Here is a 27,994-nt window from a genome sequence, read left to right on the forward strand (position 1 = left end):
GTGAGGAGATGAAGTTCAGATGTGTGAAAAATCATAAAGATTGTAAACTAAGGCTTAGCTCTCCCTGACCAACATGAGAAGACCCTGCATGGGCTGCAGCTTTCCTCTGAGAGAGCGAGCTAGAACTAGCTGAGATAGCTCACAGCTTTATCACTTGGGCCATCATGCAGAGCACTCCGAGCCCTGGCTAAGGCCAGCAAAGAGACACAGGGAAGAAGAGAGCATTACCAGCACCAGCCAAGTTCCTGTTCTGTAGCTTGAGGGCTGACACCATGGCTCCTTATCTACCTGCCTTATCACTAGGACATTGCTCTTTACATCTTCAGTCTTTCTCTTCTACTGGTTTTCTTGTCCCAAAGACAATCTCTTATGCCCTATCCCAAACAATATCTCTTTAATCTAACACAATTACAGCTCCACCTAATTTTGAAGTTCCTAGTCTTGCATCATATGTACAAGTGAAGTCAAAGTCTACATCCTGAACAAGATGTACAAATTTCTTAAATCAAACAGTAACTTACAAATTGTAACTAGGGACCAAGTTAGTAAAATCCCTAAAGAAGGTAACGCAATAAATTTGAAGGCTGCTCTTACCTGCTACAGAACATCCAGTTTTGAAACATGATTATGAAGGCCTGCATTAGGAATGAGGATTATGAAGGTTAAATAAAAAATAATATGTTGAGTACACACTCCCAGATGCTAACACCAATCCATAGGTGACAGTAGCCAACAAACACAAGCAACAAATACAGTCAACATACCCTAAAGAGCAGAGAAGTAAAGAAGCTCCAGACAAGGCTTACAGAGGAAGGACTGACGACTTCCACGGGTCCCACTACAGGGCAGGGGTAGAAAACACACGTGGATTTGCAGGTGATACACCAAGAGCAGCCTTTGAAGCACAGTCAGGAATTTTGACCACCCACCATCTACTGTGCCAGCAAGAAGTTGTTGGTCCAAGCTGTGACATGACCTGGGTTGTAGATGCAGCATTTGTAATTCAAGATCAGTGGGTTGGCCACCATTACTATGGTGCTTGGGTTTTCATGTTCCTAAAAAGAAAGTTGAATCTCCAGAGAACATAAACATCTCAGTCTTTTTAGGGCAGGGGAAATTGGATAAATTTTTAAGAAGAAAAAATAATAAAAATAAAAATAAAGTTTTCTTATTTCTTATCATCTCCAGTTGGGTTGTAAAATCTGTTTCAAATGATTGAACAACTCATCCTTGTTGTGTGAAAATCTATTGTGAGAGGAAGCTACAAGCCCAACTGCAACATGGATTAGGGCCTTACAAGTGCTAGTCTGAGCAGGTATCAATCACAGTGACAGCTGCTCCTGCACTGAAATGTACTCGATTCTGGGAAAAAAAAACAACAAACCCAAGAGTGAACTGGTTTATTTAGCATTGGATGCTGCAGAGAGGAATGACTGTGCAGTGAAGGTTTTGCGCTGCACAAATCAATTTTGCATACAACTACTTAAAAATTCTAAAAGGACTTGTTTGTTCACAAAGCTTAGTTTATATTTCTGCTTACAATTTATACTTCTGTTTTTGATTTCTCACAACATTTGTGTCCTTTTTCCAGACCCCCCTGCAAGTCTTTATTCACTAAAGCTTTCAGAGTTTTGTTTTTGTTCTAATGTTTTTGCCTTCTAAGTTGTTTTTATTATGATGTACCACACTGAGTGCTATAACAGCCTGTGAGGGATAGTTTCTAAGAAGAATAAATTATGGGCATTAATACAACAAAGCACAGAGCTTTTGAACATTTGGTTTCAACGTGGAAAGATTCTCTTTCATATGAGAATCATGTTGAGGATTTATTTGTAGGGGACGTTTTTCTGCTTTTAAGATCTAACGAAGGAGTATTCTGCTGAAGGCTTGATTTTTTCCTTGCACATTCAGTCATGGTTATTGCAGAGCTCTTCTGCTGTTTCTCATTTCACTGCAAGGTACCTATGTGCATATGAAAGGTACACTGTGCAGGGTTTGCTTTCAAGTTTTCCATTAAGTGGGGGAAGGAGGGTATGGGGGTTTTGTTTGAGCTTCTTTTGTGGAGAGAGATTAAGGGAAGTATACGGAAACCAGGGGCAAAGTAGTTCTTTAAATAAATCCAGATCTCCCCTCTGTAAACACATGCCAACCAAATATACAAATTACAGCAAATTGGTTGTCTGTGTTCACAACTGGGCTCATGCTAAAAACTAAGAACACTGTAAGCATGAGTTAGAACATTTATTTGGACCTCCTTGAAAAGTCTTCCTTTCAGTAAATTCAATCCTGCAACATAAGTAATTTAGCTCTCATGAGTAGTCCCATTGACTAAAAGCCGGGCCTGGATTTACAGGGTCACCTAAACCAACAGAGGAGTTTTGAATGCAACATTTTCCCATAAGTCACTTCCCATTATACACTTTTGCCACCTGGACTCCATCTCCTTAAATCTGCTTTATTGGTCCCATATGCCTTTATTCCATGAAGTGCTTGAGCTTTGATGGAATGGAAGGGACACAAGCGAGCACCAAGCAGCTTTCCTGAGCTGGTGCTGCAGCCGTGCTCTCAATTAATGCCTCCATTCATAGAGCTGTGTCCCCACACTGCACACAGGGAACAGCCTCCCACTTGTAGTGGCCAAACATGCTGGCTTTCCCTTCCAAATCTGCTCACAAAATCCACTGCATCATGGCTGCCTCCAGCTTGCAGCTCTGTGCCCGTGTCCTTTACACAATGGAATTGCCTTTTGCTGAGTTCTGCCAGCACTCCACACCAAGTGCTTCAACTGCCATGGGGTTTGTTCCCTCCTGGTGCCCAAGAGCAGGGTCTCACTTGCTGCCCTGCATGTGTGGAAGCTGGCAGCCCCCAGCTGGCACCACTACCTCCTTCTTGTACCATCTATGGCTCCCACTTGGCTCCCAGGGGATTTAATTTAGTTTTTAAAAAGGCACAAAATACTTATTTCCCCCTGATTTTGGTTGGATCTGGTTTCTGGCTGTTTAGCAAACTGACTCACCAGATCCAGCTGATCCTCTGGGCTGATTCTCAGGAATCCCCAGTAGGGGAATGGGAGGAGGACAGGACCACCACATTCAGAAGTCCTGTATTAACTAATTGTAGAATCATACGTGAATTAGGGAAGAGAAATACATGGCTCCATCTATCCTTCTGGCTGCATATCTTCATACACCTTCTCCTTTTTGTCTGCCTTTTACAATACAAAAGTGTAAGAATATATTTTAGTGCAGATTTCTTGAAAACAATGGCAGCTTTTGGACCTGGATAGATTTTTAGCAGCACCTAAATGCATTTCAAAGATGGCATTTTATCTATACACCTACTTTTAAGGTAAAGATGCCAACAGTTTGCTTATATCATTCTCCAGGTCAAAAAGTGGGGGGTGGGAACCACAAACTTCGCAATGTTTGACTAGAACTCAAGTGAAAACATCTGAATGCTTTTGTAGGTGTTTGAAGTTTTCAGTGACAGGAATCAAGGTAAAAGCAACTTGATTGTTTCTTTTTATCACTTTCCAGCCTTGGTAAAAAGCCAGAAATTCATTAATTACTTCGGACACCAGTGGCATTGGATTGGCAGCAGCAAGGAGCTCTGAGCTTTTTCCTTGTAACTGCTGTGCTGAAAAACTCCCATGTATTTCGTTCCTCACAATATGTCTCACAAAGAGATTTACAGCTGTGTTTTAACCACGTGTCAGCGAGCCAATGCATCAAGATTTACAGCAGAAAATTTGGAGACTCATCTTCCGCTGAGTTTCCCCAGCGATAGCAATTATAATTTATAAGCATATTTAATTAGCTGTATGGTGAGATTAAATACTGAGAAAAGTGGCCTAGATGAAGGAAGCTAGTCAATGGCACTGTATCCCTTCCCATCCCTGCAAAGGGTAAGCAGGACCTGAATAATGAGCTCAGATTTTTTATCTGCACCACGCTGCTCACAAGCAGCAGCAAGTCAGGGTATAGGAATACCAAGAAAAGGATATTTATTTGTGTGTCCTGAGGTTTTGCTTTAGTTCTTCCAGGATCTTTTACCATCAATGCTGCTAATTTGTTTTCAACTGGACTCCCAAACATCCCAGCAGAGACAAGGACAGTAAATTTAAGGACAGTAAATTTAAGGTGGTGAGCACTTGCTTAACCACCTTTCACTAAACAAAGAATTTAAAAGCCATTTCTCCAGAGTTGATTTGTTTTAGTTTAATTTTGATCCCTTTTTTGATTTTGGCAGTCCACATGCACGGGGCAGGGGTCTGTGAGACTGGAACAGAGAGAGGCAATGCACTTGTGAGGGGATGCCAAGGAAGAGGCCAGGGGTAGATGAGAGATGAACACCTCTATTTTCTTTACATCTCCTAGCACTGTATTTCTTGACAGCTCTCAGCTGCTTTCATGACATGGATGCCAGGGAATGAACAGCACAGCAAGGAGTCCCTGTAGGTGGCCTAAGCAACACAATTTGCTGTTATAGAGATGTACTTTTTTCTCAGACCTTTTTTCAGCCAACAAAAGCTCAAATCTAGCTAAGGTGATGTCAGCTACTCCCTCTCATTTTTTTGGCTCATGCTCAGAGCATAATCTTGCTCCACATTTCAAATATGAAACCTTTCATTAGGGCTTTGAGCATTTCCAGTTTAAGTTGTTGCAACCTCTTCCATGTAGCCTGAAGAGCATATAAAAGTCAGACACCTCAGCAACTTGCCAAGTTGTGTTCAGCTGAGTTTCTTGCTTCCATTTGGAGTTAGCTGTTATGGATCACAGTATTGAAATAAACATATGTCAGACTGCATTAATGAAGAGCTGTTGAGCATAGAAAACTCAAAAAAGCTCTTCATCACAGCCTAATTTCAGGTTTCAGATTTTTTTTGCTTCATCTCAAAGTCCCAGATCCATTATTCTCAGTACCACTGCTGATTCTTATCACCACTTTTGGCTTGAAAGGTGAAAACACCTCCAGAATCAGCCTGCTATGCCTCTTGCTATCACCCTACCCCTACATCCATTATCTCAGAGAAAGACATTTAATAGAACAGACCTAGAGAAGACTGGCAAAAATTAACAGGTGACAGTACCCGTCCTTCTTCCACTTTCTCTTCTTGCCTCACTGTCAGTAATTTCCGCATAATTTTTAGCGTATAAATGTCTTTCTGCAAAAAACATATTTTACCTTTTACAAGGTAGCACCTCCAGAAAACACATAATTACTACTGAAGTGGAATTTTGCTGTTTGAACTGTCAGTCTTCACACATCTTGCAGAGGACCAATAAGAATTTCAAAAGTAAAATTAAGCCCAAGTATACTTTTAGAGATTACTTTTTAAGGTATCTTCCTCCATTTTAAAGGATTTGTAGAGCACAATCCCATCTTGTTTCCTTCCCAAGTTACCTGCAAGACATGCAGGAAATCTTGATGCACAACAAAAAGCCAATTTAGGTACAAGTGCATAGTAGAAATAAAACAAGTAATCATTTTAAACATTTAATTATTGGAGCATGCACTCTCCAGCAGAGTTTCACCCATCTATTAATTCAGCTCATACTTTACCAGTAGGTAAAACCAGCAGGATTAATGTGGAACTATGCAAATAAATAACAGCAATAATACAACTTCAAGAGGGTTCCAAGAGTGCTGCCTCTCTCTTGCAAAGCAACAGTCTACTCTCTCTGATCCCTTATGCTTTTGCCATTCATCTCAGGTTGGATGTAAGATGAAATTGTTAAATCAGAGGCTGGGGAGGATGCCAGACTCCCAAACCCAGGCTGTGAAAGGCCCCCTCTGTCCATTGCAGAGTTTCACAGGCACTGCAGACAGCAGATCTAAGACAGCCTTTCAGGCCTGTCTTTATCAGTCAAATCTGCTCTTGTGCTCTGGAGGAACCCCTGGAGAGACTTCAGCCCCAGGTTGTGCTGGCGCAAGGGGGCTTGGCTGTGTGCACCCCCAGCCAGCCAGACCCCAGGCTGCCAAACTTTCCCTTTACACAGGCCAGCTCTCAAGCAGCACCAGCCTACCTCTGCTTGCAGGACTTCTGATTCTTGAAAAACTTTTTGATATACAGAAAAATAAGATACTTGTCAGGAGGAGAAATTAAGCCTCTTTCAGTTTTATTGCATTCCTTCTTTTTTGGGGTAGGCTTTTTCTTTTTTGTTTGCTTTGCAAAAGATATTAAAATATAATAATAATCAACCACCGGAAGGATTTTGCTTTTGATTGCTTTGGATGAACAGCCTTAGATAGACTGTGTCTGAAGCAGAAAAGATAAGTCTTGTATTTACTAACATGCCACAGGCTCAGGAAGAAAAGGAGGGAGTAATCCCTCAAAAAGGGCTGTTTGTTATAAAACCCACCACAAGTAATCAATATACCCCAAAAGAGCAAAGGCAGGGATGGAGCAAACCCTTAATGTGAACCAGACCGAGTAACACGCAACAATCAGCTTGATGGGTGAAGTAGTGATTTGGCAAATGTTCTGACATTTCTTGCCATGGGATTTCCGGACAGTCATGGTGAAAGTAAGTAAACATGCCTCATCAGAAATAACATTAGCAACAGGCCCAACAGTAACACACAGCTGGGCTGTGTTCATTCAGAGCAGGGATTCCTTCCTTTACCTGATACTAAACCTTACCCTCTACATGGGGCCACAAAGCAGCTTGGATATGAACTTTATATCAAAAATTCACTTCCGTCAAAATACTTCTGAGCTGGAGGTGCAACAACATGATTGCCAAATTCACCCTTCATGACAGAACCGAGAGGTTCCCTGAATTAATCCATATCCATTGCAAATGTTTGAGAAACAATCCAGGAGCTGGCACTTTCTGTCTCCCCAGCTCATGCACTTTCCATTACACAAAGAAATTGTATATTTCAGCAACAGGATTACCCAGACCTTTCTGAGGAATTTTAAGCCAAAACAATTTCCTCGCCTAGAAAACAAGAATGAGACGGTTAAAACATATTAAAAGTTTAAAACATTGAAAATACTAATTGCTATTCCCATGTAGCAACTGAATCTTGACTTTTTTGTTTGTATTTCATTGAAGGAACTCCTCCCATCCCTAGGGAGCATGAACTGTGCAGAATGGAGAGAAGCAGAAGAAGGATGTCTCATTTTGTCAAGAGCTGCATTCAGTCACTCGAAAAGGAATATAATATATAAAATCACTTAATAAATCTTCAGCTCAAGAGCTGCTAATCAACGGTTCTTTCAGTGTCTACAAACTCAGATGATCTCCTAATGCCCAGCCCTTCTTTCCGATTACCTGCAAAGAGATGTGAGCTTTTTTGGTGACCCCAAACTTAGGTGGGAATTTGAGACAGTCCCCTAGACTGGAAATCAACAGCAGCAATTGTATACAAAGTTTGGGACTCTTGGATAAAACATCAGGGCCCTGGGGAATATTCCTCCATTAAAATCAGTGTTTGATTCCAAAATTTGATATCTCCAAGATGGTAAGAGAGATTTAAAGAAAACAAGACCATCACTCAAAGTGTGACAGAGGCTATTACAACATCATCTCCAATAGGCATTAACAGTGAGTTTTAAACACTGAGTTGTGGGGTTGATGCAGCTCCAGGAAAGTGCTATGCTAAACTTTGGAGAAGATGTGCTAAATTTGGAATGTTGTCCAAAAAGAAAACCAATTATATTCACCAAAAGTCCATCTAATGTTTTACAATGACCCTAAAACAGGCAGGTTTAACGAGGGATGGCAAGTAGCCACTGTCTTGACTCGAAGGTCATCCGTCAAATACAAACAGTGATAAAGTACTGAGAAGCCACACAGTGTTCAACAAGCAGCACGAGGCTGAAGGGAACTTGAAGTGTGGCTGAGGGAAAACTTCCTGCCTAATACAGAAGGAGCTCCCAGCTGGTTTTGTGCTTCTCTGCTACCAAGGACATGATCAAGATGGTAGCCAATTCTGTGTTGTAGAAGACACCCAATGTAGGGCCAAAAATTCTCCTGCACTTTTTAGTATATTTATATCTCTGCAACAACCAGCTTTAACTTGCTCTTAGGGTATCAGCATTATCACCTATATTTGAAATACGTCACCCAAACTATACTCCAGGTCACTCAGAGTAGGACAGATTTCCACTGCCACTCAGTCTGTCCTATGGTCAGACACTGATCCATGACTGTTGCTCTGGCTCATATATGTCCTGTTCAGGTGTTTCTGTTCAGATCTTGGTGCTGTAGACCCTTGCTTAAAGCAACATCAACCACAGCAACAAACAGATGTTCTTACACCCTTGCTTCATCTGCTTCCCACGTGAACACCACTCAGCAAATCCAGGCAGAGAGCTGTTCCAGATCACAAATATTGAACCAGCTTGCTCTCAGACACATCCATTTAGCAATGCTAAATGCTGCAGAGAAGAAAGAGGCACAGAACCCACCCTTGCTGTTCAAATGCTACAGAGCTGCACATCAAGGCTGTAGGACCAGCTGAATCTTCCCAGTGCTGCCAGTGCTACTGACAGCAGCACAGCAGCTCAGCACAGTCACTGCATACAAATTCCTGACTTCTTTATTGTGAAGCACCATTCAAAGCTTCTCTGTAGACAAGATGATCAAGAAATGTCCTTGCAGTGTCCAAGCAGCTACCAAAATATCTTGACAGCACTCTTTTGAGGTAAAAGCAGCATCACTTGCAGATGAGAGACAGGGACATTAACAAACTATTTCTACATAGGCTACATTTAAGAGCCTATCTTAAGACTTCAAGAATGGCAGTTTCAAGAATGCACAGCTTTATAAAGCACTACTACCACAGTTTGCAATAGGCACTACCAGAGACTGGCCATACTGGATGTGTGCAGCACAGACTTGTTACTTTCACACAAACCCATCAAGACTCAGCAGTTCTCCCAGTCAGAGCTGGGCTCTGCTGTGTGCTGAACAGAGAAATTAAAAACCAACCTTTTCTAAAAATTATAGCTGAAAAGACCTGGCAGCATCTCATAATAATTCTGTCTGTGGAGACAGAAATAGGATCCAGCTCTCCAGAAAAAGATTGAGCTGATCTGAGCATGACCAGATTTCTCCTGCAGGTCCATTCCCCACTCCAGACACTATGTTGAGATTGTCTCATTGTACTTGAATGCCAAGGTACTGCGTAAAGTTGCCCAGATGGTCTTATGCCCATTCAAATGGACCTTATTCATATTCTCCAAAGAGAGTGCCTTGTGGCTTGTTTTTTTTAAATTATTTTAAAAGACTGAATTCAAAGAAGAGCAATTCCTAGTGTGCTGATGATGTGCTGCCTCCTTCATGGTTCAAGAGCAGTATTGGAACATGTCTGGCTCACATGAGGTAAGAGATTGGCAACCACAGCTGTTGGAGGCTGTCATCCTTTTGGTAACTCATACCTGCAGAGGAACAAAACATATGTTTTAAGCAAATGGATATGAAACTTGTTGGCCAGGAGCAGTGAGACTACTGAACCTCTGGCTACAACCCAGTGGATCGTGGCTCTAAATTATTCTGTCTAGTCATCTTTGCCCATTGTTCCTTGATGCCCAGCTTTTCTTCCTTGTTGCTATTGCCTCTCAGATTTTCCTTTGATTTTATGCCCTGTCACTGGTTCCCTTTCACAGTTCTTGATCCATTCACTTAACTCCCTCACTTCTGCTGCCTCTGCCCTTGTGGCAGTGATTATATGAACTGCTCCAGCCTTGTATCAAGGTGCTAACTCACAGAAATTCACAGGGCTTTGGTTTCACCATGCTGGAGTCTCTTCTGGAAATCAGGCAAGGACTTCTAAATCACGTGAACGGTTTGGCCAGTTTTACCTCTCACGTCCACTGAAAAATGTGAGTCTTTCAGTATTTCAGGCAGATGTTAGTGGATGATTCAGGGAGCAGATACACATGGTTGCCAGCCACTGAGTTGAAGAAGCCCCAGAGAGAATCAAGAGATTATAAAGTTGACCAAAACTGAGAGTTAATCCAAAGCTTGTAACTTGCTCTCAGCTCCCCTGGGAACACACAACACACACTGAGCAATGGATTCCAAAATATTAAGAAATAAGCTAGCATGTAAGAAAAATAAGGATCTCCTGTTGAATTAAAAAGTTAGGTCATTAATGCTTGTTCATATTACATTACTCACACTTGAGAGACAAATAACTATCTGTTGCCTCACTAACCCACATATTTATTTGAACAAATATTTCCCAAGAAGTAGGGAGAGAGAACCATTTCAACAGAAAAGTTCTATATTATGGTCTTATCATAACAAGCCACTTCACAGTACGCTGATGTGTACCGTATACAAGCATCCATTGTGAAAAGCTATTAAGTGTATCTCATTTTACAGTGCTGACATGTTGGTTCCTTCACAGAGGTCATTAGCTCACAATGGGGCCTCTCATTTCCCTATGCCTTTCTAAGGTTTGGCTATATTTCAGAAGGAAACCTTAGTATGAGCATTATTAACCCAGAGGGACATGATCGGTGCCATATAAAGTCAATTTATATAGAAATCCTGCAATTATTCAGAATAAATTTTATTTATTTACATATATAGAAGGAAATCTACAGTTTCTGAATGGAAAGGACATAGTACATGATTAGGTCAATTTCATATGCTTAAGATGTTTAACAGAGTAGCCTTCCAAAAAGGAAAAAATACCCAATCCTAAACAAAACTACCTATTTTCCTCTAGGCTGAAAATGCTGCTCAGTCACCTGTTCCCAGGCCAGCCTGTAAACAGTGCTGGACATGAGCAATGTGTGGAGGTGAATTGCTGCCTGTATTTTGATCAAACAGATCTCTGATTGCTGCTGGAGCACCAGCATGACCTCCAGTCCAGAAAGCAGAGACATGCCAGGCACTGGTGCTGCTCCCTGTCCCCAGGCACTCCAGCACCCCAGAGCTGTGCCCAGGGCAGAACACTGCATCCATCTGGGCTGTAGAAAACACTAGAGACAGTCAAAACTTCTGTAAAAGCAAAACAACACATCTGGGGAGTAGGCAGAGGCAAATGAGCAGAGTGCCCCCACCTGCACACTGCATACGCAGCTTTCACCACCTCTGTAAGGGCCTCAAGGCCACGAGGAACCATTTGGTGGCAGGTACTGATGGCCTATGCACAAACATACCTCCATCTTCTGGTTCAGCTCGTCATCTCAATGAGGTTTGAAATCATGTCTGAGCTGGGGATTTGTGAAACAACAGTAGAAGAAAAGAAGATTGAGTGAAGGAAGATGGGAGACAGAAGAGCAGGGGGATGGAGCTGGGGAGAAGAGGAGCTTGAGAGCTGATGAGATGTGAGGTGGCCTTGACTGTGCAGTGTATTCAGCCCATGAGAGGTACACAGTGGCTCACCTTCCAGCCCATCCCCTCCTCTGCCTGGCAAGGTGCTGGTACAGCACCTGCTGCCACACGAAATGTCCAAAACAGCTCATTTGTGTGGTTGATGAACATTTCAGTCACAATACCGAAGATGGGCTGGAGAAAAGTCCTGGCACTTGTGACTGCAGCTCGGGGGCCTGCAAATGCTTTTTTGCCCCCTGGAAGGGCAGAGAGGTAATTAGTATGTAGAGGACTTGAGCAGTAATTTGAAGGAAGAGGGAGACACTGCCTTCGCAGAGATGAATTCTGCAGATACAAAAAGAAAGAAAAAAATTCTGAATTATACTAGGATCCAAAAAGCTGGGATGATCATGTCCCTCCAATGAATGTGAAAGGCCTGAGAATATTAAGTATTACACATACCACCTGGACCTTCTTTTAACAGTAATAGCATTGTGGATTGGATGCCTTATACTAATTCATCTTTACATTAAATATCAGGTACCAAAAAACACTCTAGGATTTACAGCTTCCCTCTTTTCTGTAGCACAGAAGAACTGCCAGGAGTTGCTTCAGGAACCCAGCACACGGAGAAAGATCACCTCAGCCTGAAAATCTGCCCAGACTGAATCCTCCCATCATCCTTGGGTGAAACCTCCATCATATTCAAGTACAAGAAAGGCAGACGAATGAGAAAAACTGGCACTCAAACTGAAGAAGCTGGAAGGGGCTTTCAATGGCATTGTAATATCTGCTTTAAATGGTGGCACCGATTACCCAAAATCATCTCAGACTCTAGGGAAAGGTACAAGTCATTGCCTCAACTCACAGCCACAACCAGAAACACATACTGATAAAAATACAGCTCAAAGGCCAATTCCCAGCTGTGTTTCTGTGCAGCCCAAGTATACATTACATACATTACATACATTATTGCAGAACAGGTAAATCAGGTTCAAAGTATTTTTGATTTTTGTAAAACAGTTGTAAATTACATATTTAGAAGCTTTCTCTATTCCTGATAGCACAAATCACTAAAGGGAAATGAAAAGTGAACCTCCAAGCTGTTTGTTTCTGTTGGATGACAGATACTCAGTCATGATATGCTGCTCAACTCTGAAAAAGAAATGGGGCTCTTGCTAGGTTCTCAGTTAAGGAATACAGCACTCAAGGACAATGGTCAAAAATTAAGCAGCTGTTGTACATTATATACATTACCACTTTCTTGTTTTCATTTCACAAATGATTTTAACTCCAATTACATTTTAAAACTTTTTTTGCAAGAAGAGTACTGTTATCAGCTGCCCTCTCCACATTGTTTTACTCTGAGATTTTCATATCCCTTCCTCATAGCAGTAGTCAACAACCAATTCCTTGAAGTCCTTTTTTAGTTCTTCTACAGTGTAATTGTATTTCTCTTCTATGAAGAGAAGAGAAATTTTTGAAGCTTTTGTTCTCTCTCCTCCTTTGTGTCTTAATCCTGCTTAATCCTTACGTGCTGAGTGTTTCAGAGAGCACCTGGAAGATTTTCAGTTCTATAAAAAATATATCTCTGTAAAAATCTGACTCTCAAAATAAAAGCAACAGAAAGTGTTCAGTATTTTGAAATTAGTCAACTACTCAGTAACACACAAGAATTCCAACATTATAAAATGACATTTGAGATGGAAAAGCATTTTTATACATACTGCTCCAAACACAAGCAAGATGCTTGCACAGACTCTGGAATTGTAAAATGTCCACAAGGGACAAGGAATGTCTGTGTTCGGTTCTCAGGGAGGAGAAATAAGTTGTAGCAGCCTGCTGGCCACAGAGCTGGGAAGAGACCATGAAAAGCCATGACAAGACTCAAATCCCCAAGTGCAGGGTATCAACCTGCTCCTAAGCAGCTTAAACCCTCTGCTTTAGTGAATGTCTTTGAGTGATTTGTCTTTCTGGAAGCCTGGACATCCCTCTGACATCTATTACGTCTATGAACTGGAAGAAGACTTGAAGGCAAAGAAATAGTAGAGGAGAACATGTGATGACAGCAGCAGCTCTGTGATACCTAAAAGCAGCAGCAGCTGCCTTAGGAGGGTGAGTGACAGAGCTGATTGGAGACCTTTACACTCTCCAAGCCTCTCTTCCCTGAGGTAACAGACCATCCCAGACCCTTCTCTTCCTCCCTATCTCAAGTTTTTCACTCTACAGAAAAACTAGGAATTAAGTGACTAAAACTAGCAAGACAATAATGCATTGTGAAAAACGTCCATGACCTCCGCATCAGCTTGAAAAGTTGTAGTCAAATAATTTCAAAACTTCGAAGAAACCTTCTTCCCTCATATGCTATGATTCAGCTCCTGGGTGGGGAATGAGCTACAAAACATGCAAGTTTCAAAAGAGACCTTTTTTTCTCCAGAAATATGGTTTTGAAAAGGGGAAGAATCAATCAGGTCTTGCAATATACTTTCATTTGTACTCTGCTTTCAAACTCTGCCTTTTTAAAGGGAATTTTTAAATTTAGAGATTTAACCAGTTACTTACACTTTACAGTGTGCTTTATTTACAATATAGGAATATTTAGAAAATGAAAAGTGCATTTTCAGAGTGAATTGCTTCAGATTAACTCTTGTAAAATTCAATTCCGTGGATAAAAGAAAAATACATTATTATTATTATTATTATTAATAATAATAATAATCACCATCATCATAACAAAAGTAATTAATAAAATTCTATTTGACCTGAAATGACTTTTGGAGTAATTTCTGAAGTGAGTTTCCTTTCCACTCTATAGCTGAGACCAATTTTTTTTTTTTTTAACACAGCAAATGAAAAAAAGTAACTGAAAAAAATTAATAAGCTCATCTCACTCCAACCTTCCAAATTGTCCAAAATGAATCTGATTCAAAACAATCACTCAACCAATTCCCAACAAAATTAAGACTCCCAAAGAGGCGCAGATGTGAAAACTTGAATTCTCCCTATTGTATGATTTTCTCGGAGCAAAGTCCCAAGAAGCAGTGGAGCCAGATGAACTGGCTGCTGCTGCCAAAGAGGGTTTTGTTCCTGCTCACGCCTCCCTCCCTCCCTCCCTCTTCCCACTCCACCCTTGACTTCACAAGCCAGGCATGAGCCTTGCTGCCTACTCAGCCTGTGCCCAAAGGTTTCAGCTCACTAACAGTGCAAGAATAACCCCAATTTTATTCACTGGTTAGAGTTGTATCAGGCCACAGAAGAGCCTAGTTAACAAAAAAATCCTACATGCAACTGTGGGGTCAGGAGCTGTGGGGGAGAGAGCTGCTTGCTGCAGCAGGGACAAGCTGTTAAACCAGCCCAAAGCATGCCCACAGAGATTCGCTTTCATTCAGAGATTAAGGAAATCCAGCTAAATATGCTTTCATTAGCTCTGTCACTTTATGGTGGTTACCATGACCTAAGCACCACACTAACTGAAGGATTTTTCAGTAAAATGCAAAGTCTTTCAAATGAAATCCTGACTCTTCGACACATACATTGTAGATTTATCAGGACAAAAATAACAGTAAAACAAAGCCTTAGAAATGTGTTTAGAATATCTGTATTTATGGTATCAGATAACTATGGAATAATGTAAACTTTAAATATTAGCTGCTGTGACTTAATTCATATGCAAACACTCATATATGATTGTCATTTAAAATTATAACATCAGAAAGTAAATATATATTTTAGAATATGTATTTTAATGAATATATAAAAACTGAAACACACAAAAGTATTTAAATTTAATCTAAAACATTTTTACTTGCCTTGTCTATTTTAAGGCCTGCTGTTTAGTAACAATGCTCCATTAAAATCTGGGTTCTTAAGTTCTGAGAATAATCATAAAGAACTGAAAATAAGGACTCAAAATTTCTTGTATTAGAATTTGTAAAAATTTTCTTTCTATGAATATGAAATCAACTAAAACTAACCAAAAGGTGAACAGTGTAAGACACTAATTTTCATTGACAGGAGCCCTCGTGTCAGCCTGAGCACCTTATGGACAGCAGAGCTTATTGATACAGAGATCTACAGGCTCACCCAAGGACTCCACGAAGGTGCATCCTGCTGTCCCTCCCTCCACAGCACTGGGACACTCCTGAAACTCCTGCTTACTGGGACACCTAAGGGCAGGAGCTATGTCCTCATTGGATGCTTCAGCATGCCTACAAATTTAAGAGATGCAGTATTTACTTTGTGAACATTTTATTCTGTAATACTACTGAGAGATAAAGAAAAAAACCCATGAAAAGTCTGCATTAGAAACACATACAGGTATTTTAGCATTACATATTTGCCCTACACTTATGTGTATTCTAATGTTTATATTGAACAAAATAAAGGAATTAATGTTAAAAGCTGATATACTGAAATAAATTCTCCAGACTTTGACTGCTTTGCTTATTTTCAACACATTAATTTCTATTTATATGTGTAGTGTGCATTCTTGCAGCATTTGGTTAACACCCCACTCAAAACATTTTTTTTTGTTTTAAGAAGAGTGCACTATAAAGCAGGAGTTTTAACCAAAACTGAGAACCCAGATCAAAAGCAACTGCACAGGTTACAGGCAACCTATGAGGTCTGAAGGTGGAGAGAACAGAGAGATTAATCCACCGTCCAAATATCAAATATTAACTTGAATCAATGTCAGTTTATAACTTTGAAATAGTCACCAGTTTTTCAGCAGAAGAAAAACTCAAGCTAAACCACAACTGGTGAGATCTTTGGCAGGCAAAGACCTCAGTTCCCTAAACCTTCTGCAAGTGCTGCTCACATCCCGGGAGGCACCACAAGAACTTCACTGACAAAAACAGAAGATTAAAGAAACCACGAGAGCAGCCATAGCAGTGAGGTCCCTGCACTGTGGGAGGGTGAAGCATCCCATAAACATCCCCTCCAGATGTGTGCCAATCTGCTGCTTAAAAGCCTAAAAGAAATGAGTTTTCACATCATCATTGTGTGCCTGTTGGAATGCTTTTCATCTTAATATTCAACAAAAATATTTTTTCTTGTGGATAAAGCTAATACCTCCCTTCCCAAAGGAAATATAACAACTGATAAACATTTTTTGTTGTAGCAATATTTTAGGTATGTGAAGGGCAAGTTCCTCCCTCAGACTTCATTTATTCTAGACCAGGAACACTCAGTTCCATTTATATATTTTCTTATATGCAATGTTACCGCATTTCCATCTGCTCACTTATTTCTTAAAAATATTTTGCCCCAAATCACTGTCACTCAATAGAATAATTACTTTCACAACTTATATTGAAAAATTCCTGTTAATCCTTAAGTGACTTTTACTTTGCAATAGTATCAAACTGCTCACCTCTGTGCAAGCAGATGCTTTTTTCACTGCACCATACTAGATGGTGAGAATGGTTTGCTTTCATGCACTTCCTTTTCCCTGGAGCTCAGCATTTCACATTCATTCCTTCTGAATTTGTTTGCTTTTTTTGCATCACCTGTGCCATCTGCTGAATTATTCTGATTTCTGAGCACACTCACCAGTTTGTGAACATAGCCTGTCCATGTTGCACCACCTGCAGACCTCAAACTTTGTATTCCATCAAATACACTAATGGATATTCTGAACCAGGAACATGATGTAACCTCAGAAACTGCATTAGAGAAAGTTTTTTCAGATTCTCCCCCTCCCTCTCCTACCTTCCAATTTTCTGTTGGCAGTGTCTTCACCATATTGTCTCAGCATGTATTTAATAGTTCACTTAGTCATACAGCAAAACCTCTGATGGCAGAATTCCTGTGCTACAGCTCTGCCTCAGTCCTGTGCCTGTATCACTGAACAATACATTTTCTCTCAGCCTAAGAGTGTAAATCCACATCTCTGAAAGTAGAAACTACACCAGTCTAAATTATACATGACCTCATTTTTAAAACATAAATGCATCTGCCTTCAATCTCCCAAACAATGCCAGCTTTCATTGCTTATTAGCCCAGATCTCCCACAAACACCCCTGGCACTGTTACATCACTGCTTAGCCAAGGGAAAAACACCTCAGAGTATTTCCACTGAGCTATGACTGCTGTCTCAAGGAGTGCTGAGCTGAGCTGCACCCATGGTGAGTACCCAAAACATGCTCAGCACCTCATCCAGCCCATGCTTAGGTGTTTCTCTTGCACCTTTAGCTCACTTAAGTTCCAAGAGCTCCCAGTTACTGCTAAAAGGAAACCCAGGTGTTTGGTTTTTTTTTTTTTTTTTTTTTTTTTCCAAAGCAGCAGATCAGGAGAGGCTGCAGGGTTGCCCAGGGCTGTTGTGTCTGAATCCAGCCCAAACGGGTTCCAAGGGCAACGATTAGCACAACTATCCATGCAGTATTAAAAGGATGTGCTGTTTGAATAACCAAGTAAGAATATGCATATTACAAAACACCTGAGCCTATCATCTTTCTAGTCTGCAGATAACTTTTTATTCCAAGAACTACAGGATTCACCAGCAGGTATAGAATATAAAAGTATTTATTAACTTTCATGAAACAGAATATGGCTTAAAAAAAGTCTTATGAGGTCCCTCTTGAACTTTCTCCCTTTGCTCTAAGAAGGAGAATCACTCTCATGAAAATTTGTGAAAATTGATTAAAAAAATATTTAACTCAAATACAACTATCTTACAGAACGCTATGTGAACTCTGGGCAACAGAAGCTAACTAGTATATGGAAATAAAATACTGCCCCTACACATATAAAGAAAAGACATAAAAAGTGGCAGAGATTACTTATCTCTATTATTAAAACTTTTTAAAAATTATGTTTTTAAATAAAACACTTCCTAAGTGTAAATAGTACACTGCATAAAACACAGCTAAAGAAATTTAAATGCATCCATCATTTCAAGTCCCAGACCTAGTTTAATCCACTGATATATTTCTCCTGTGGACATGAGCTGATCTTGGTTTCAAACAAACCACCCGTCAGGAGGAAGAAATACGTATTTTTCAATATTTTAATTTTTAAACTTTTCAGAATTTTTTTAAATTTTAGCAAGCATCTTTCAAAAGCATATTCCAATGTAAGCTTGAAGAAAAAATTCTGCCTCTGTCAAAATAATTCGCAAACTTTATTGGATTTTTAAAAGCCTGATTACAGGACAAAACATGCATTACGCATTTTGCTAAAACTCCAAAAACAATTGCAGAATTTATTCATATTAAAAGGTTCATATCCATAATAAATACCACCAGCTTAAAAGCAGCCTGGAATTTTTCAAGAGTTTTAGTATCTGAAAAATGCAAATGCTCTACATACTGTTGTTCTTTTAGATGTCTGACATTATGTTGCAATGGTTAAAGCAAGAAACAGGTCAGCTGAAGGCTAAAGAAAATCCCTGTCTTTTGAGGAGCTCACACTTAGTTATACAATACTGCTCTGGAAACAGTCTGTCACCAAAGGCTTGGCAATTGGCTTCTGCTTAAAACATACTCTGCCTCTAATGTTCTTCAAAGGATTAAACCATAATTGATTCTGGCAATACACATGGTAAGCGTGATGTGCAGGGGGTTGCCAGTGGACATGGGGCCCTTACATAAAGGGCTGTTTTCTTTGTTTAAAATGGAAAAAAAGAGTGGGAGGTGTGGAGAACAGTGAAATACAAAATGAGTCAGAATCATAAACCATATTTTTTGAATCAGATTTCAACAACCACACATGCAAAAAGAAGGCTTCAAAGGTGGCAGAGCTTCTGAATTGCTAAGACAATTCACATATTCTTAGTTCCATAAAAAAAGATAGAAGCTATAGTTATGTACATCCTTCTAAGCACTCCAAGAGTAGTCCAAGTTGAACTCCAGAGAAGTCATCAGTATCAGTCTGAAAGTGATGGGGAACGGATTGATCGTGCACTGGCTGGACTGTTAGAGAAAACAAAGGGATCCTTTTCCTTTTCTTTAGTATCATGTTTATGTTTATGCTTATGCTTATGCTTGTGTTTCTTCTTCTTTTTCTTGTGCTCATGGTGGTGATGGTGATGGTGATCGCTGTGTTTTGAGGAGTTTGATTCTTTGCTAAACACAGAGAGTGGAGCTGCTGAGACAGGGTGCATGTTTATCTCTCCTGAAGATTGCTCCTTACCTGAAAGAAGGGATACAGTGGGATTAGCAAATGTTTAACTTGCATTGTTTCCAACATAAGGAATTCTGAAATATTAAATAAAACCTACATTATCATTTAAATGTAAAACCACGGAACCTGTTACAATGCTGTCACATTTAGCTTCAGAGAAGGCTTTGAACATGCCAATAAAGTTCCCACACTACTGACAATTTTTACAGATGGTCCTTCCTTCCTCAACAGCATAAAAGTGTCCCAGACAATCAGGAACTGTAAAGAGCCCTGAGAAACTTTAAGTCATACCAGCTTCATGAAATTCATTTTTAAATAGAGTAGAAAGGCCACTGTACCCTGAATAATGCAAATATAACTGCTTGTGAAAATTCTGATATAAAGTGCAAGACTGGCATAGTAAGGTGCATTTCTGGGATGTGAACTCTTTTGAGTTGGGAGGTAAAGCTCCCCACAAGAACATACAAACCTTTTGATAGTGGAAAACTAAACTGATTTTTTTTAAAAATTGCCTCTTGCAACCAATTTAGCCTATTTGAAAGATTATACAAGGGTTTTTTTTCCTTAAACAAAACCAAATCCCAATAAAGACAATTATACCATCTTTATCAGTATGCATTTCACAAGTACAATAGAACTGGTTACATACTGAGCAAGCAAGGTATCTGAACCTGAGGAAGGAGATATGATCCATGACATCAGAATTCAGGAATGACTTTCTCATTCTCTCTTTGGCTAATTTAATATTTCATTATTTCAGACAGACTGCAATAGCTTCAATAGTAGAGATTCTAGGGATATCTTTGTTGAAGAGTGGAAACACTTGGAAGGTAGGAACACTCAGATTCTTTTAGGCAGAAATTGAATCAAATCACTCACACTGCAAGGATGCTTTAACAACTACATAAATGTAGAAAACCACCAGGAGATTTTTGAAGGCAACAAATCTTCTAAGTATTATGTAAAATGGAGTTTCTTCATTGCTACTTTAAATATGGATGTTTCTCCCATTCAGTTTTTGGTGAAAATATCCTAATTTATTAACAAGAAATGATGTTATTTGATGTTCCTGTGCAATTATCTTTTTCTGTATATTTGAAAACACATTTATTTCCCAGTGCATCTTTTTGTTGGTTGCTTGTGTAAGTCTAAAGGCAAGAATGATTTGTCTATGGTAATGATCCTGGAAGTCTAAAGAGACAGCTCCCTGTACTATGACTATGACAAGCAAGTACTGAGGACAATTTCCATGCAATCTTTCCAGCCTCACCTGAAAGACTGAGGACTGATTTAATCATGCATATATATATATAGGAAAATTTCTAGATTTTCCTATATACATGCACACGTATACGAACAGCTGTTCTGGATTTGTTTGTTTACAAACTACAAAAATCTAGTTACTAAAATCTACATCTATGTGAAGTGTTCAGAAGTCATAATAGACACAGATTTTTTTTTTAGTGAGGATAGTCAATAACTTACTATGGCACATGGTGGAATTTCTACTGCTTGAAGTCTTAAGCAGCAAAATGATGTCTTTCTAGAAATATGTTTGGTCTTAACCACAAGACAGGAATATGGTGCAATATAAAATTCTGTTCAGGTTATAAAGGAGACTAGTCTGAAGTACAATAGCTTCCTATAAACTTGAAATATATATCTCTGATATAAAACTATTTTAAAAGGCTTTAATTTTTATTTAATCAGAACCAAGCAGCAGTAAGCTCATGTTACCAATGCAAAAATTAATTGTTAGAACTCAAAACTTTACTTTTTTATGAATCTTATGGCAGGTAGGAGATGCACACCAATTCCAATTTCCACCAATTCCATTTCAATGTGTACCTACTACCATTTTTTTACATTGTTGTCTGGAGCTATTCTCAACAATGAAGACAGTGTGCAAGTATATTGCATTTGATGCAAAAAGGTACAAGACTGCTTCACTATGTAACTATTTCCAATTATATTTTTAAAAGTAATTCTTACCATATCTAAATCTATCCCCATAACCTGAGCTCCTCCTCTAAAGCATTCACTGTTTGACAACTTTATTTAGCAGCTGCAAGGATACAAAACCAGCCATTAAACAGATGACACAATGGTGAAAAAGGAGCATATCTGGCTCAGGCCATTAGAAAAGGAAAGGGTGGAGGCTGTATCTCAAAAAACCAAAGCAGGCAGTATTTGATGCTGTTAAAATAGGCTGCAGTAGTTACAGGTGAACTGTGGCAGTGACACAAACAGCTCCTAGAAATACAGAAATAAAGGTCTTGGCAAAAAGCCTTAAGATCACTGGCTGGTTGTACAGAAACTGCACAAAAGATGACCTAAAGTACTGAAGACATTCTCATGTGTTCTCAAGCTACAGACACATGATACATTAAAATACATATGGCAAACTCAAGTCAACTTAAAATAGAAGAAAAAACCCACACAAAGATGACACAAACTCTTAAAACTTCTAAGCTCCATTAATCCCAAATTGTGGAGTTATTTTTATATGGAAACTAAACCTGTAAGTCTAGACACTACATCTGTAACAACCTCAAACTGAAACTAAGCCTCTGAACTTAAAAAAAATTAACCAGAACTGGTAAAAAACACTGGTTAAAGTCTGCAGGGATGATGTAGCAGTAGTGTCAAGTGAAGATGGAGGATGCAACCAAACAGACTCTGCTGACTCTGTTACATGACCTGCCACTTGTGCTGATTTCCTGCAGTTTACTGGACTACCAGCTCTGCTAAGGCAACAGTCTGTATTATCACCTCATTACTTATTTCAGGTGTGTTATTGAAAAAATCTGTTTGTTAAAGCACTTAAACACCATCGACTGGTGTAAGTTAGGGAGCAAATACAATAGTAGTTGAAACCAACAGGACCAAAGGGGTGGTGGTGACCACCTAGAAAGGCAGAAAGATCTTCAGGAAAGGGAGAAATGGGATCCAACTACAACTCAAGGGTTACTGACGCTCAAGGAGGCAGTAAACATTGGTAATATGGAGAAGACTTCAGTAAGAAATGAAATTACAATGAAAGAAATGAAATTACAAAAATCTGCTTCTACTGAGCCAGCAATAGCAGTACACACACCATTTCTTCATAGAGTCCCAACAGTGACTCTAGTCTCTTGGGTTTTTGAATGCAAAAATAAAAGCTATCCAGAAAATTTCCTCCTAAAGAGTGTTTTGAAATCAAGAATCAAATATATTGATCCTGGATGATGACTCCGAAAGATTGATCACAAACTCCTGAACTCAGTTGTGTGCCAAAATGGACAGGCCTACAAAAGCTCGATCAAAAATGTTACAGATGCATAAAATTCAGTGTTGAACTGACAGAACCTTTTTCTTCTTCCTTTTAATTAGTATCTACTTAAAGCCTATGCCAGGAACATGGCAAGTGTAGTTAAGGAAAATAAGGCCAAAAAGAAATTGCCTCACAGGGCAGTAAAATCATCCTTTTATTAACAGGGGAAGCAGGACTGATGCAAAGAGGCACAGAGCACTCCCTCTTCCTGCAGGGAACCCACTTCTTCCTGGCACAGAGAGCAGCACTGGAACCCGGGTTTCACAAAACACAGAAACACACAGTAAGTGGAGGTCCAGCCCAGGAGCTGCTTCTGAAGTGGTTTATAGCATTCCTTAGAAGAAAATGTGCATACATGTGTCTATCCACATGGATCTCCTCCTGTTTAGGATGTGGAGATTCCAATGTAATTGTTGGCTTTGTGGTGCTCCAGCTAGCTGGGTAGGTGCTTAAAATTAGACAGAATGGTCCCACAGGGGAAAGATCAGAATATGTGTGTACTGTTTGCCCAGGGATAAATAAAAATGCTGTAGGTGTCAGGAGAGAGAAGAAAATATGAAAACATAGATCTTGTAGCTTAGTTTTTAAATTAAAGGGATTTGGATCCTGATAAGCTTTAAATTAACATTTGCTGTCATAACAGAAATTGCTGTCAGATAATGCTAACACTCTGTTCACTTAAGTTTTAATGCTCATTGGTGCATTAATATTGAACTATATTGTTGGGTAGTGTTTCACCTATTTTTCTCATGTTTTGCTTTTGAACTTTTACAGTTTGAAAACCTGTACCATGAGACTTTAACATGCCAACAGGCTTTTGTGAGACCTTTCATATTGTCCCTCCTATGCTTCTGATTTTGTGTGAAAAGAGTGGGATGCCACAAACTTACAGGCTCTATTTCTTCACATGGCCAATGAATGCAAAACAGCCGGCTGATACAGGATTTTTACAAACTGACACTTCTTTGAAACTGCTCCATTTGCACCCAAATTCACTGACACATCAGAGAGGGAGAAGACAAGTTCACAAATCATAGCAAAGTCTGAAGGCCATGGGTCCTGAGGACAGGCTGGTGCTGCAGCACCTGACAGGAACAGGCTCTGGGAAGAGGGGATGAAGATAAAGTGCACAAGCACTTCACGTGTCTCTCCCAGAACCCAAAGAAAGCTCGCCAGTCAGAAAGTTAATGCACTCTCTTTGCAGAGCAGTTGACCTGCATCTCTGCCTAGCATTTTCTCTAAAGAGAAAACATCTAGAAAATGGAAAATACCATAAAAACAGTTTTTAAATTACCCTGTTTTGCCTTATTTTTTTCTTTTCTTTTTAGTGTTACTCTGGAAACGTCCAAGACACGCTATTTTTTAATTTAATGCTGTGTTTATGCATCTGTTGAACCACCAACAAAGTACACAGAAAAAGTTACCAAGCATAAATGATTTCAGGTTTCCAGAATGCAATGTCCTGTAATTAGTCTAAAGAACCAGAATTTTCAAATTATATATCTCTGAAAAAGGTTATCAATTTTCTCTCTAGAAGAGTGCTCTTTTAAGGTCCATGGGACAAAAATTAAAGTTTGAGGGTGAAAAACAAAGGTCTAGTTAAAAAAAATAAAACCAGCCAAAAGTTTTCTGAAGATATGCTAAGCAAATCAGTCAATTTGGAACCAACATAAACATTTGAATTAGTTCCAATTTACAGATTCATTTGACTTCAAGTTTTTACTGGGATTTAAAACCAGACAGACAATTTCTTATACCTATACCAAAGGTAAAACTAAAGTATTGTACAGACAAGTTGGTGTTTTAACTGAAATACAGTTTTTACTGGTAAAAAGTTTTATTTCCTCATCTAACTTTCATTTAACAACTATATTGCCTTATACTTACACTAAAATAATAACTGTAGTGTTATTTGTACTATATTTATTTTAGTATTCTGGAACATTCTAGTCAAATCCCTGTTTTTGTAAGAAAGAACATCTAAATCAGGAAGCCAATTCAGAATACTTTGTGTGCCTTCATCAGTTTCAGATAGTCCACTTGAAAACTTGCTAGCCTTATTCATCCCCTAGATTTGAATGTGATTAGTTGTTTTCTGAGAGACAGTCACAGCTACAATATTATGGTGTTTTTATTAAATCATGGAGTTGACATACTGCAGCCATACACTGATGCAATTCTCATTTCTGTTATCACTATCTGCAGGGTTTGTGTTTTTACTGAAGCTGCTTTCTTTACTTTAAAGAACTGGAAAACACCATTCCTTGTGAAGTGTACTATTAACCACATACTATTTCAGTGAGGAAAATTCATCTACCAACCTCAAAGCCTATGAGCTACCACTTTGGAAACAGTTGTATCTTCAGTAATAAAATATAACAGATACTAATATTATATGTAATTAAAAGGCATTCTATCAGAATAGTTGTAACAACTTTTACCTCCTTAGAAAGTAAAGCAAAAAGCCATCATTGTCAGTGGTGTCCTCAAATCCAAGAAATGTTCATTCACATATTTGTCTGTGTGCTGCTGTTTTCATAGCACTTTTTGGCAGAGAGCCACTAAAGAGTGGACTTTGAGGTACTGGTGAACTTTCAGCTAACTGCAGAGAACTGGGCTTCTCACACAGTTTGGACTGAAATTCCTCTTTACTTCTGCATCCAAACTCCATGATGCAATGACTTGCACCTCAGGATCTGCTGCTCTAAATGTACTGTTTAAACATAACAACTACAGTAGTTTACCTCTACACTTTACTGCAGCGCATGCACTATGTCCAGTTTCAAAATGTTTCAGAAAAAAGTCAATCCAGACAAACCATAATTTCCTGAAAGTGCAGTAACTGTGATAAACAAGACCACAATCTGATCAACATTATGACTGTGGTCTAGACCTCCAAAGTTTCATCTACACAGTAAACAGAGCAACCACAAAGTCAGCAGCGGCAATTTTTAATTTGACTGTCCTGGAAAACTGCAAAAGAATTAACAGAATGGCCAAGGAATCTGTTTGATCTGAGTCTGAGTGCTCAGGATGTCCTCAAAGCCCACTGACCCTGAATGCCATCAGAAAAATAACTGCCAGTGCACTAAGACAACATCACTGTATTTTATTTTAATTTCCTTTGCAGAAATAAAGACAGAATTGGATGCTGCTTTTTATCAACTTTCAAACCATCAAAACTACTCGGAAAAAGTTCAATTAAGTGTTCATCAGTGATGAGCTACAATGACATGTAACTTCACTGGCAGATCATCCAGCCTACAGCAGGCATTTATTTTGGAAGCAGAAAAGACCAGGCCAATCAATAACCACTGACAGATACAGCAGAACCTTTTAATGGTTACTTCTGACTTACTGTACTTTCAGCTGAGTGAAATATTACAGAAGTGTACCTTTATCTGATTTCACTGAAGTCTACAAAGCAAGACAAGTCACCTTACAGCCTGAGAGATCAAATCTGTTGCTTACAGAAAACCTCATCTTGAAAGTCTTTTATCTTAAGATTTAAGTGAAGGGAGCGTTCCTTATATCCTTGATGATTAATAGCAAATAAAATCTGTTCTCACATTAGAAATGTAACCTTGCACAGCCTTGGAGGTTCAAAGGAGGCTACCAAGATTCTAGCCCTAAGGGCAGATGAGTAATCATCACAACAGCACTCTTTAGACAATTCACAACTAATGTTTTGTAATTTCTTGATAAAATTATTAGATTCCCCTACAACTGCCAGAGTCCACAGTTTCACTATCATAGTCAGGATGCTTTTAATTAAACAAATAATTAAACAAATAATTTTGTGTATGAACTGGGACAGGTGCTGTAGTTATAACACTGAAAGCTGTAATCCAGCACGTGTAGCATTAGAAAGCTTTTTGTTATTGTCTCAGCCATAACTTTTCACATTCATGGGTAGAACCATGCAAAAACATTCTCACCCTCACTCCCCCACCCCCAACTTCTAAAGGAAAATAATATTTTCCTGGTGTTAGGGGGGTTACATCAACTTGACCAAATCTAAATGATCATTTGGGGTGGTCTGGGAAATGGAAAAAAAACAACAACCCAACAATCCAGAAAAAACCACAGATACTACAGGACCCAACGTGAACTTATTCCTGGCAGCTGCTTTTCACATGCTGCGTTCAGCTGATGACCTAACACTTCATGTGACACACGGGGACAGAGCCCACAGCTGGGAGAGGAAAACTGCGGGTGGACTAAGAGCTCACTCCTTCCAAGTAGGAGCCAGAACTGAGGCAGATTTACTAACAAGACACTGAGGCCATTTCAGAACCTCCAGTCAATCTATTTCACAATAATCACTCCCTGAAATGCACTCATCCTCCATCACTGTTGTAAAACCTCACAGGCCCTGGGATTCCTTTGTAAAACAGAGTGTGAACAATTTTATTTATGTATGCTTTTATCTTTCCTTGTCTGTTTCTTCTCAGCAGTATATACAATTTCCTAAAGATTGAACTATCTTTATTTACTTAGTCTGTAATTCATATATCTCTACTTCTAAGAAAAATGCCATGAATAAGAAACAGGTGAAATTTTAGAAGCCAAAAATATGTGAAGTGGAACTGTTTCTAACCACACAAATAAAAAACAAAGAATAAAATAATCTGAAGTGTTTCAAAATAATGCTTTTCAAAGGCTTACTATTTAAAATGAATTCTGGTGCAAAACCTGGCATTTGTCTCATTTATTACCTCGGAAAGAAAATGTATTACAGTGTGCTGAATGTCTAAACAACAGAGGTGAGAAGGTCATTCAGGACACAAGTGAGACTTGAAGCAGCTTGTGTCTGCTGTGGGTCTATAAAAGCAGCAGTTAAGTGGCCACTGCTCCACTCTTGGTCAGACTTTACCCTTCCTGACCCCCAGCACAAACTTCATCCGCAACAGTCCCGGAGCACAGAGCTGGCGCACACAGGGTCCCCACAGTCCGATCTGTGACGTACTTGGCAGGCTTTTGTTTATGACTTTATATTCCATAGAGTGTGTAAATCTAGTGAAAAAGTGTTGCAAAATATTATGTAAGAGTTATAAATACTAATCCTCAGCAGATCAGCTTTGCACTTGCATGCCCTGGATGCATCATTCTTTGCCATACAGAAAATGTGATGGTCGACCATAACATTGAGAACAAAATTCAAAGCAGCTCTGAGAAGTTTAAACTAAAGCTTTGCAGATATAGGCTCCTAAGTTCATGAGAGTAACCTATATGCAGCCTGCTCCTTTACCCTGTTGAAGTAAGTCAAAAAGCTGTG

General features: G+C 39.3%; 1 protein-coding gene and 2 long non-coding RNA genes across 6 annotated transcripts in view; 2 read left to right on the forward strand and 1 right to left on the reverse strand.

Moving 5' to 3' along the window:
• The window catches only part of LOC135284220 (uncharacterized), a 23,858-nt gene extending 8,182 nt beyond the window's left edge, over positions 1 to 15,676 (forward strand). The window contains exons 2-4 of one of the 2 annotated variants that reach the window (XR_010349671.1): positions 4,249 to 4,333; positions 7,062 to 13,394; positions 15,294 to 15,676. This is a non-coding gene — a long non-coding RNA (uncharacterized LOC135284220). Of the gene's footprint in view, positions 1 to 4,248; positions 4,334 to 7,061; positions 14,620 to 15,293 lie in introns of those variants that run through there. The other variant, XR_010349666.1, reaches the window with a different exon arrangement.
• A 1,347-nt stretch (positions 15,677 to 17,023) lies between these two features.
• Positions 17,024 to 27,989, forward strand: LOC135284236 (uncharacterized). Its single transcript, XR_010349679.1, has 3 exons — positions 17,024 to 17,407; positions 22,881 to 22,999; positions 24,922 to 27,989. It is a non-coding gene; the product is annotated as an uncharacterized LOC135284236 (long non-coding RNA).
• The window catches only part of TAF2 (TATA-box binding protein associated factor 2), a 59,870-nt gene continuing 49,401 nt past the window's right edge, over positions 17,526 to 27,994 (reverse strand). For all 3 annotated transcript variants that reach the window (XM_064395526.1, XM_064395519.1, XM_064395535.1), the window contains one exon: positions 17,526 to 19,412. In XM_064395526.1, the coding sequence (XP_064251596.1) occupies positions 19,147 to 19,412 (266 nt within the window). In that variant the 3' untranslated portion in view covers positions 17,526 to 19,146. The remainder of the gene's footprint in view (positions 19,413 to 27,994) is intronic.

The sequence above is a fragment of the Passer domesticus genome, chromosome 1 (assembly GCF_036417665.1).
Source record: "Passer domesticus isolate bPasDom1 chromosome 1, bPasDom1.hap1, whole genome shotgun sequence".
NCBI classification, from domain to species: domain Eukaryota; kingdom Metazoa; phylum Chordata; class Aves; order Passeriformes; family Passeridae; genus Passer; species Passer domesticus.